General features: G+C 34.8%; 1 protein-coding gene across 1 annotated transcript; it reads left to right on the forward strand.

Moving 5' to 3' along the window:
- Positions 1-6819: 6819 nt before the first annotated feature.
- XYLT (beta-1,2-xylosyltransferase) lies at positions 6820-10510 on the forward strand. The gene is made up of 3 exons (XM_011014450.1): positions 6820-7684; positions 7958-8107; positions 9175-10510. Exons 1-3 carry the CDS (start codon positions 7037-7039, stop codon positions 9895-9897), a joined length of 1521 nt encoding a protein of 506 aa, XP_011012752.1. The 5' UTR covers positions 6820-7036; the 3' UTR covers positions 9898-10510.
- Positions 10511-12125: the final 1615 nt, after the last annotated feature.

Raw genomic sequence — 12125 nt, forward strand, 5'->3', positions numbered from 1 at the left:
CTAAAAAGGATCTCACATCTTTCACAGTCTTAAGGGTAGTTAATTTTTGAATGACTTCCACTTTTGACTTATCTACCTCTATCCCTTTTGAAGAGACAATGTGACCTAAAACAATGCCATGTGTCACCATAAAATGACACTTCTCCCAATTGAGTACAAGATTGCTCTCTTCACACCTTTCAAGAACTTTTTCTAGATTCATTAGACACAACTCATAAGAATCCCCATAAACTGAAAAATCATCCATGAAAACTTCTAAAAAAATTTTCCACCATGTCACTAAAGATACTCATCATACACCTTTGAAAAGTGGCTGGTGCATTACATAAACCAAATGGCATTCTTCTATAAGCATAAGTACCAAAAGGACAAGTGAAAGTGGTTTTTTCTTGGTCTTCTAAAGAAATCTCAATTTGGTTGTAACCTGAGTATCCATCCAGAAAACAATAGAAAGCTCTTCCAGCTACTCTTTCAAGCACTTGGTCTAAAAATGGAAGCGGAAAATGGTCCTTCCTAGTCACCATGTTCAATTTACGATAATCAATGCACATACGCCATCCAGTTTGGATTCTAGTTGGTACCAGCTCATTATTTTCATTCTTCACTACCGTGACTCCAGATTTTTTTGGGACAACTTGGGTTGGACTAACCCATTTTGAGTTTGCAATAGGGTAAATGATACCTGCATCAAGTAGCTTAAGCACTTCACCTCTCACTACTCCCTTCATGTTTGGGTTCAATCATCTTTGCATTTGCCTCACAGATTTAGCCTCTTCTTCAAGATAGATTCTATGTGTACATAAAAGAGGGCTAATTCCTTTCAAGTCAGTAATTTTCCACCCAATTGCTTTCTTGTGTTTTCTCACCACTCTCAAAAGTTTGTGTTCTTGCTCTATGCTAAGTTTTGATGAGATCACAATAGGATATGATTCATCTTCCCCTAGAAATGCATACTTAAGATCACTCGGTAAAGGCTTCCTTTCTAGTTTATCAGGCTGGATAAGAGATTCCTCAACTTTCACTTGGGGTGAAATCAAAGGCTCAAATGATGGGATCCATTGACCTATTGACATAATAGGCATTGGATCTAGATAAGTCTTGAGTTCTCTTACCTCCTCATCAACACATTCCAAAAAACAAAATCTTTCATCATGAATTAAAGTTCTCTCCAATGGATCCTTGATCCACACTCTCTCAAAGTGTTCTTGACAAACTGTTTGGATGAAATCTACCTCTCTAATGTCCTCATGTTCCCCAATTTGTTTGGAGACATTGAATATGTTCATCTCCACAGTCATATTCCCAAAAGACAATTTCATCACCCCATTCCTACAGTTAATTAAGGCATTGGATGTAGCTAGGAAAAGTCTCCCTAAGATGACTGGGATGGGGGCATTAGAACCTTGAATTGGTGCGGTGTTTAACACTACAAAATCAACAGGAAAGTAGAATTTATCTACTTGGACCAACACATCCTCAACGATACCCCTGGGAATCTTGATTGACCTATCAGCTAATTGAAGGGTGATCCGAGTAGACTTGATTTCTCCTAAACCTAATTGTTCGTAAACAGTGTAGGGTATTAAATTCACACTTGCTCCTAAATCCAACAAAGCTTGATCTATCTTATGACTTCCAATAATGCATGAAATGGTAGGACAACCAGGATCTTTGTATTTGGGAGGGGTCTTAAACTGGATGATGGCACTAGCATGTTCAGTCAGAAAAGCTCTTTCTTTCACATTCAATCTCCTTTTGACTGTGCATAAATCCTTAAGAAACTTTGCATAAGATGAAACTTGTTTAATTGCATCAAGGAGTGGAATATTGACTTTCACTTGTTTGAACAATTCATAGATTTCTGAGTTCATAAGATCTTGTTTAGGTTTCCCTAACCTTTGTGGAAATGGTGCTCTAGGAACAAATTCTAAATCACTCATTTTGACTCTAATTTTTCTTGAATCATCTCCTTTCTCACTCATCTCTTTCTCATTTATCTCACCTTCTTTGTCACTTAAACTCTCATTTGTCACTTGTGTTTTGATTCCCTCTTCACTTTCCCTAGATTTCTCTTCTACAATACCTTTAGGAATCCTAAAACCTACACCTTTGTCAACAATCTTTCCACTTCTAAGGGTAGTGATGGCTTGGACTTGTTCATGGTTTGAAGGTTCACTAGGTGAGGATTCACTCATGTGTACCTGACCTCTAGGATTGGGCATTGGTTGAGCTGGGATTTTTCCCTTCTCTTGAATGCTCAATGATTGAGTCAACTTAGTTAGTTAACTTCGAATGTCATCTAAGGTCCTATTGGTCTGGTCTTGGAATTTGTAAACTTGGTTGTTGATTCCTCCTTGCGTTTGCATGAATTGTTGAAGAGTATCCTCTAAGGATCTCTTATGAGGTGGTTGGTATGTGTTATGTGTGGGAGCATGAAATGGTTGGGGTGGAGGTTGAAATGTTTGAGGTACTGAAGAGCCCTCATTTCTCCATCCAAAATTTAGGTGGTTCCTCCATCCAGGATTATAGGTCTCAGAGTAGGGATTGCCTACTTGGTTTGGAAATGGCTTTCTTACATTACTTGAATCAGAAGTTTGGCCATACAGCACTTCCTTGAAGGCTGGAATGGTAGGACACTCAGTTGTCCTATGCCCTTTGCTCTCACAAACAACACAACTTTCCTCTTGTTATTCACTTATGACATGCACTTTTTTAATCTCAAGAGACTCTACTTTCCTAGCCAATGAGGCTAATCTAGCATTGAGGTCATCAGTCTCTTTCAATTGAAACTTCCCACTTGAATGAGAAATGGTGTTTCTAGACTCAACATGAACTGGGAGAGAAGTCTCCCATTGCTTTGTATTTTCAGCCAATTGATCAAAAAAATCAAAGGCCTCACTTGGTTCTTTGTCATAAAACTCACCATTACACATGGTTGACACTAGCTTTTTAAAATCTGCGGTAAGAGAGTCATAAAAGAAACTCACTAACCTCCACATCTCAAAACCATGATGAGGGCATGCATTTAACAAGTCTTTGAACCTTTCCCAAGCTTGGTGAAATGACTCATTTGGACTATAAGAAAAATTCATCATTTGACGTTGTAAAGCTGTTGTCCTATGAGTGGGGAAGTATTTTTTCAAAAATTCAGCTTGCATTTCTCTCCATGTACCTATAGACCTAGGACGCAAGGAGTTTAGCCAAAGCTTGGCTTTATCCTTTAGAGAGAATGGGAACAATTTAAGCCGAATGGTTTCCTCGGTGCATGTTCAATCAATAAAAGTATTACATACCTCTTCAAAGTCTTTAATGTGTATGTATGGATTTTCAGAATCCATACCATGAAATGTGGGAAGAAGTTGAATCATGCCCGGTTTTAAATTGAAAGCTTGTTGGTTAAGAGGTAAGGTAATACACGAAGGTGTACTTTGTCTACCCGGGTGAAAATACTCTCTAAGAGTTCGAAAATTAGGTTGATCATTGAATTGTGGAGGTCCATTACCTTGAACACTCCCTTCACCCTCTACATCTTCAACATTAGCCATGATAAAATAATAATAATAATAATAATAATATAACAATTATATGAATATGAAAAGAAAGGAAAGAAAAGAAAAAAAAATTGCAAATAAAAGTAATAGCTCAAAAATAAAAATACAACAAATTAAGAAATTCACTCTCCAACTAATAAGCACTATTAACAACAATAAACATTAAAAGATAATTATAACAAGCTTGAATAAAAAGGCGGTAATACCGGCCAAGCACTTCAAACAATAAATATAAGAAAAATAATCATAACAAAACAACAAAATAAACTGAAACAAACAAGAGGCGGTAATACCGGCCAAGCACTTTAAACAATAAATATAAGAAAAATAATCATAACAAAACAACAAAATAAAAAGGAAATAAACAAGAGGTGGTAATACCGACCAAACACTTTAGACAATAAATAAAAATAATATCAACAAAATAAAATGAAATAAACAAGAAAAATATTAGAAACTAATAAGAATAGACAATAAAAGAAAAATGGTTGAACCAACCAAAATCCAACAATTAATAGTCCAGTCCGCAGTCCAATATCCGAAATGTTAAGGTCAATTTTTTTTTTAGGCGGTAAAACCAGCCAATTTAATTAAATTTTTTTTATATGATTTTTTTTAGTTTTCCAATAATCAAATCTAAATTTGTTACCTTTGCTTGCTAGCTCCCCGGCAACGGCGCCAAAATTGCTTGACCGCTTTTTATGATCGGCTTGTTTTAACTCGCAAGTGCACGAGTGTGCGATGTAGAAATTAACTCGGTAAGATCGAGGTCATATCCACAGAGAGCTAGATCTGAAAATTAAGCTAAGTAACAAAAAAAAAACTCAAGAGAAATTAAATTAACAATAACTTGGTTGAAAATAATTGATGGATTTGTTTTTAAAGATAAAAAAAATGTAAATAGGATTTTAAATGACAAGAAAAAGTAAGTCTTGGTCCAAATCAATTTTAATGGTGATGTATTGGTGATTTCTTCAACATATATAAGATAACTCAACCTAATCTCAACGATGGTGATATTAGATCGGAAGTTATTACAATGAAGATTAGAAAGATGAAGATTGATTATTGCTTAAGAATGAACAAGTACTTTCATATTAAGTAAGACATTGAATCAAAGCAATCTCTATACCAAAACTAAATTTTGTACATAAAAATTCAAGATTATAACATTACCTAAATGATTTTTAAAATTTCTTTACAATAATAAATCATTCATGAAGAAAATAAGAAGATAAACATTAAGATTCATTCATATCCTAAAGAACTCACCTCAATCACCATTATCCTTGATTTGGATCCAAGAAAGAGTTTAGCCAACCATGATTATATATAAGAACACTTCAATAAACATGAATTACTTGAATCCAACTGAAATAATAAGTTTTACAAACTAAAGAACCGAAATCTATAAAGAAGAACACAATACAATTTCAGAAAAAATTCGGACACAAATCTGACTCTAACTTTGGACAGCAATTCGACCCTCTTAGAAGCTTTTTTTCAAGAAGTCTATTAGAGACATATTTATAGGCAATTCGGTCACCTTTCCAGATCATTAAAGAACAGCTTATTTGGACACTTGAGTAAACAGTTATGGGCAAAACACCGAAAGGTGTTCTGAAAAATCAAATCAAGACAGCTTTACAACTACTTTGGTGCACGTTTTTCTTCCTCATTTACGAGGTGTCTCCTTCTTCTTTTTGACCCAAAATAATGTTAAAATATCCCCTCCAGCTTTCCATCCATGTGCTTGCCTTCTTGGATCAATGGATTACCCAAAGTAAATCAATTGTTATTTGTTGTGTGGACATGTAAGATCATGGATTGTGTTTGGGTTGATTTGAAGGTTGATTTGGGGCTGATTTAGGGCTGAATTTGAGCATCAAATAAGTATACAGATGTACTTATTATTTGGGCTAAGATTGACAAATTCAAGGTATCTTATATTATTATAAAACATGCTTTAGTTAAGGAGTTATTGATACTTCAAGTGCAAAATGATGATATAAAACCATGATAAAAATGCACTTTTAAGTACTAATCAACCATGATAAAAATATACTTTTAAGTATTAATCAGAAATCCAGGAAGAGCTGGATTTGGTGGCTTCATCTTGACTCCGAATGCTTATTTTGTGTGTGGATTTACAAGTTTTGCGGGCAGTGGATGCAATCTTCTTCCTGAGCTGTTGGCCATTAAACATGGTCTTCAACCGGCTTGGGAGAGGGGTTGCAAATGTCTTTTTAGCAATATTAATTATTACAGTTACAAAAATATTTCCTCAATAACAGGGATTTGCTTGCTATGAAAATGATGCAGAAGCAGAGCATTCCATATTTTTTAAAGAGCAAGCTAACTTGTGGTGGTGTTTAAAAATATAATAATTATTATTTTTTAAAATATATTTAAATAATATTAATATATCAAAACAATTTAAAATTATAATATAAAAAATGAAACCAATTTTTTTTTTTTAAATTTCATGGAAAGCTTCTAAACGGTGGAATGCAGCAAGGAATGACTTTGATCTTAAGACATGAGATGCTCTTCTTCAAGATGTAAGTGAGTTTTAGGTTAGCGTAGTTTTCTTTTTTATTCTTTTTGTATCTAAAATAAAAATAAAAATAATAAGATATATTTTAAAATAAAATTAAAAATCAAACATTAAATTATAAGGATTATATAAATTTAAGTACTTAAAAACGAGAAATAGTAAGAAATTGGTGTAATTTTCACATGAATCTATATTTCGAAGGTTTTTTTTTTTTAAAATAACACGTGATAAAAACAAATTTGATAAAGTAATTCAATTTAAAAAAATAATTATAAAAATAATATACTAGATATATCTTAAAAATATCACAATCAAATATATATTATGTTATTTATAATAGTGTGATTCAATATGTTAGAAACTAGAATGAACTATATATATATATATATAAGTTTAGATTCTAGTTCATTTAAGTTTCAATAATTAATTTATTATGTAACTTAATAATTATGATAATTATAAATAAAAATAATTAGTTAGTTGAAGTGAATTTAATTTTAATAGGATTAATTAGTAGATTAGTCGTATTAAATTTAAGTTTTAATATGATATCTTAACTTAATAGTTAAGAATTCAATTTTGGAAATAAAATGACTTAAATAAATGTATTATTTTTCTAGTTATTCTTGTAACTGTTCTACTTTTTCAAAAAAAAAAAACATTTGTTACTTAAAAAACACTCCTACATTTTCCCCAGCGCCTCACCTGTCATCTCTACATTGGCTCAGCCGGCTTTAAAACTCAAGTCAAGCTGAAGTCATGGTAATTAATATTTAATAAATCAACCTTCGTGGGCTCCTCCACAACCTCATCGTAGCTCAGGCGGAGTGCACGGTGCGTTACGTCGACTGCACTTCCATTTTGGTGGAACAGAGAAAATCCAACATAAAATCTAACACTCCTCCAGAGACCAGGCAGAGAGAGAGAGATGAACAAAACGCATTCAAAGCTGTTGAAGATCGTTATCTTTCTCTTCGCCATCAACTCCCTCTCTCTTTGCCTCTACTTCTCCTCTCACCACCACAATTCTAACAACAAACAAGAGGAATACGACTCTTCTCTAACGTCAAACGACCATTCCCATACGGAAAACAACAGTAACAGTAATAATGTCAATCTAAAAGCTTGGCCAATACTTCCTTCTTACCTTCCATGGACTCAAAACCCTAACAAAGTCACCGCCCGTTCATGCGAAGCTTACTTCGGAAACGGCTTTAGCCGCCGCATCGACGCACTTTCAAGCGGCGGATGGTTCAGGTGCTTGTACAGCGAGACATTAAGGAGCTCGATATGCGAGGGAGGGAGTGTACGGATGGTTCCGGAGAGGATTAAAATGTCGAGAGGAGGTGAGAGCATCGAGGAGGTAATTGGTAGAAGTGAGGAGGAGGAGTTGCCGGATTTCGAAAACGGTGCGTTTGAGATTCTTGGATCGACAGCGAGATCTAAATGGCTTGTTGATGAAAGTTTCTTAGATGCGTTTGTTCCTGATGGGGATGTAATGCGACACACCATGCGTGGGTTGATCCGATCGATTCGGGTTGTGGATAATAACAGCAAGGAGTTTCATTGCGATCTGGTAAATAATCTTCTTCTTCTTCTTCTTTTTAATTTTATTTAGGGCAAGTGATGTGGTGGAACCGGATTGGAATGTTAATTGATTAAGTAATAAATGATCTAATTTGATCATTAATTTCGCTTATATACTGACAGGAGTGGAAGGGAATTTAATGAAATATTTCATAAGAGGAAGACAAATTGTTACTAAATAGAGGTGATAATAAGTTTATGTAGATTAAATTATGGGGTATGCATGTCTCTTATTGATGATAATGGATCTATCTGCTTGCAGTGGATTGAGGAGCCAACCCTTTTGGTCACCAGATTTGAGTATGCAAATCTTTTTCATACTGTCACAGATTGGTACAGTGCATATGTTGCTTCGAGAGTCACCGACTTGCCTTATCGACCTCACTTGATTTTTGTGGATGGTCACTCCAGAGTATGTTATGCTCTCTGTTTTACTTTCATGATTTCTTGGCTCTTTAAGATTATTGCATATGAGAGACTTTAATTAATTTTAAGCTTAAATTGGTTTGTCTGGGTTGTCCAGTATTGAATTTTATAGATCAGTGGAGGGGAGGACTGGAAGAGAGAGATAGAGTTCTAGGTTTAGAGATGAATTGCAGCGGAATGCTTCTCTATTAACTTGAAATGTTCTAATCAGTAATCAATTAATATCAACTCTTCTTCCTCAGGCATACATGGCATGTCTTTGATGGTGTGGAAGCGTTTAATCATCTTTCATAAATTTATGAAATGCTTAGTTAGTAGAACTCTGAGAAGTCAGTATCCAATTGCTTTTGTTCTTGGAAAGATTGAATTCAGCATGAGAAGGTTGATATTCAAAGCATGCTTGAACAACCCTAGCCATTATTTGAATTTACACCACCATTTATATCAAAAGCTGCCCACTCACCCCAATATCCAGATTGCCTCAACACCCTCCTTCCCAAACAAAACCTTTGTTTTTGCTATTTCGTTCTAAAAATAAGTTCATTATTCCATTCCAAACATTCAATTAGTGGATCCAATTCTTTTGAATGAGTGATCAATAGTCATGATTTCAGCAGGGGATACTCAAGCTGCCAAGAGTTTTTTTTCCCTTGCACTAGTCATCCTCTGCTTTGTGTTTCTGCATCTGAAAATTTTCAAGTTCCCCATGGCCAGTCTTTTCAATCTTCTTGATGAGCTGGTCATCATGTTGTCTTTCTTGCTAGTGAAACATAATCAACTACAAGCAACAATTTCTCCTTGTTTGAACGAAAATTGTAATGTGCAGTCACTTTGGACATTGTTTTTGGTCTGCTACTGTTCTGTGTAGCTGGGAAACATGACAGGGCTGGATGGTGGAAAAGTTTCACCTAACTGACCCAATGAAGGTCATGTTTAATTTCCTTTTATGAGCTCATCACCCTTACAAATATGTTCTGCTGTTCTTGATCTAATATGCATAGAATACTGATACATGCTTATGTTACCTGACCTGCTGATGATGACAAATTTCAGACACCCTTGGAAGGAACTTGGAAGGCATTGTTTTCAAGCGTTAGATATGCTAAGGACTTTAGTGGCTCAGTTTGTCTTCGGCATGCTATTCTTGTCCCTTTGGGATATGAGACTGCACTCTTTAAGGGACTGACTGAAAAAATAAATTGTCAGGGAGCATCAGCGCATGATCTTTGGCAAAACCCTGATGACCAAAAAACTGCTCGATTGTCCGAGTTTGGAGAAATGATCAGGGCAGCTTTTGACTTCCCTGTCAGTAGACACAGAGCTGAAAAGCCGTTTTCTGGGCATAATGTCCTCTTTGTCAGACGTGAAGATTATTTAGCCCATCCACGCCATGCTGGTAAAGTTGAATCAAGGCTTAGCAATGAACAAGAAGTTTTTGATTCATTGCAGACCTGGGTATCTAATCATTTGGAGTGCAAAGTGAATCTTGTCAATGGATTGTTTGCACATATGCCTATGAAGGAGCAAGTCCGAGCCATTCAAGACGCGTCTGTTATCATTGGTGCTCATGGCGCAGGTCTCACTCACATAGTATCCGCAACACCAAAAACAATAATTCTGGAGATTATTAGTAGCTACTTTAGACGCCCGCATTTTCAATTGATTGCTAAGTGGAAAGGGTTAGAGTATCATGCCATCAATCTTGATGGATCATATGCGCATCCATCAGTTGTCATAGACAGGTTTAGCAGGATAATGAGAAGTCTTGGATGTTGAAATTCTTCTGGTTACGTGTGAAATTGATCAATACTTATGGCAGCAGGAAATGGGAAAGAAGTGATGCGCAACTTCATTGATCTTCAGGAGTCTGCTTTTTAATGCCACGTCCTCTCTTGCTGATATTAATTTTTTGCTTTTGCTTTCAACTCTTTCTCCACAACATTGTAATTTGTGGCTGATTGAAGATACCATGCCAAGATTGTACTGTGGGAGTTTCTTGCGGTCTGTGGTCATCTCAGGAGCACCTTAAGCAGTGGTACAGGACAGACAACATAGATGCTAGTCGTCTATTGCCAGCCCCCAAAGTTTGATGGATGGCCATTGTTCAACTTTTTAGTCCGTACGAGGTGGATGTCTTATGTTATTGGGATATGGTACGTCATCCTGACACTGGTGATAATTATTCTTGTTAATGATATTTTGTATGAGGAAATGGACTCACAACCCAGGCCTCGTTTATTTTAGGAGATTAGCTCATGATTGCTCACACGTACGACACAACTACATGTTGGTCTTTAAATGAACTATCACTGTGTGATACCACCAGTTTCTGTTCCCTCTGTCCTATTTAAGGATAACCACATAATTGATTTTTGTATTTTTTTTCTTATTTTGCTCTGTCCAGTCCTTTAAGTTGTCAATTAAGTGCACGTATATATGTTTTTGTTAAATGGAATAATTATAAAAAACCTCATGCAGTGTGATATGAGTGTTATTTTTCTTTCTATACTTTCATAAATTACTTTGTATTCAATAATAATTTACATTTTTAACCTTTCATCATTTTAAAAATTTTTGTTTGACTCGATAGAAAATGTAATTTATAAAAGTGTAGAAGGAAAGTGATTTTCAGATGAGATTTTCTGTAATTATCCATTGTTAAATTATAAAATAGAAAACTAAGAGGTATCAAAGTTGCCTTGTGAGTATGTACTTGCATGGTGAAACCTTTATTTTTTTCTTTTTTATTTGGTTGTGATTTGGTTTTTATGCGTATGCAAGGGAATGTTGCAATGTCGAGAAAATGTTGATTCGCTCGACTAATAATTGGCTTAACAAAATAAAATTTAATTTTATTGATTTAAAAAAATTAAAGCTTAGATGAATGTTCAATCCTGTGTTTTCTCCAAAATTTATGGATCCATTTGCACTATCAAAAGCAAAGTTCATGATCGGTGAAAAATAAATTAAAAATTTGTTGATGATGAGAAAGTAGAGTGGGATAGCTTGGTGGAGTGCTACCATAAAAAATAGGGATAAGAGGGGCATCACAAGTGTGGATGGCGTTTGCCTGTCGGGAAGCACATGTTTGTGATAGTAAGCATGCCTCCTCGTGCGAAGAATGAGAAGAGGACCGGTGTGCGGTAACGATGGCGCCTAGTCATACATAATTTTTAGTAGTAGTAGAGTGTTCGTGATTTTTTTTTTTTTTTTAGATTAACGTAGGTGTTCGGGCCAGCTTGCACGCACCACGACTAATCCCACGGGCCCTGAAGTTAACGACCATGTAAGTCTCCAGTGGCCATCATATGAGCAACCAAGAACTAGAACCTGAGACCACAGAGGGAGCAAACCCCTTGATCCCAAGTCCTTACCACTTGGCCACCACCTAGATGGTTGTGTTCGTGATTTTTACTCTGTGCTTGATCTGGTTGCTTTTCTGATTTGCCCGTAGCGCTCCATTATATCTACTCCATGTTGTGTGCACTCACCGAAGTGGGGGGCTAGAAAAAATACAAGCCTCGGAGGGGATTTTTTTAAATTGTTATTAAATGTGAGAATATATTTATTTTGAATTTTTTTATTAAGATAATTTATCTTATTAATGTATCTTTTATATGTGTTGGCGAACATAAATTTTTTTAACTAGAATTATTTTTTTTTAAATTATTATTATTATTAAAGCAAGCTAACAAAAACTATTAAAATTTTATGTTTATTTTTATGTGTGATTGAAAACTAAAAAAAATCATAAATATGATAAAATTATATACAAAATCTATTTAAAAGCTTTAAGAATGAAAAATTAATTGAATTGAATTTTCATAAATAATTTATTATTAGTATTATTATTTTCATATCGGAACATAGTAATTGAAAAAATATTAAAATTTAAATAAAAAAATTATAATACTATATAAGAATTATGTCAAAACTATGTGAATTTGTCTAGTTATTTTTTTTCTAATAGGCAAAAAAAAAAAGAAAGATAAAGAAAAATAAAA

The sequence above is a fragment of the Populus euphratica genome, unplaced genomic scaffold (genome assembly GCF_000495115.2).
Source record: "Populus euphratica unplaced genomic scaffold, PopEup_1.0 scaffold1116.1, whole genome shotgun sequence".
Classification (NCBI taxonomy): domain Eukaryota; kingdom Viridiplantae; phylum Streptophyta; class Magnoliopsida; order Malpighiales; family Salicaceae; genus Populus; species Populus euphratica.

What these genes read in the sequence shown, in the direction of transcription:
- XYLT (XM_011014450.1), top strand. Translation starts at nt 7,037, where the DNA reads ATGAACAAAACGCATTCAAAGCTGTTGAAGATCGTTATCTTTCTCTTC. An exon ending in AGGAGTTTCATTGCGATCTG is followed by an intron (nt 7,685 to 7,957) that starts GTAAATAATCTT and finishes ATCTGCTTGCAG; the next exon opens with TGGATTGAGGAGCCAACCCT. An exon ending in TTGTGGATGGTCACTCCAGA is followed by an intron (nt 8,108 to 9,174) that starts GTATGTTATGCT and finishes GACAAATTTCAG; the next exon opens with ACACCCTTGGAAGGAACTTG.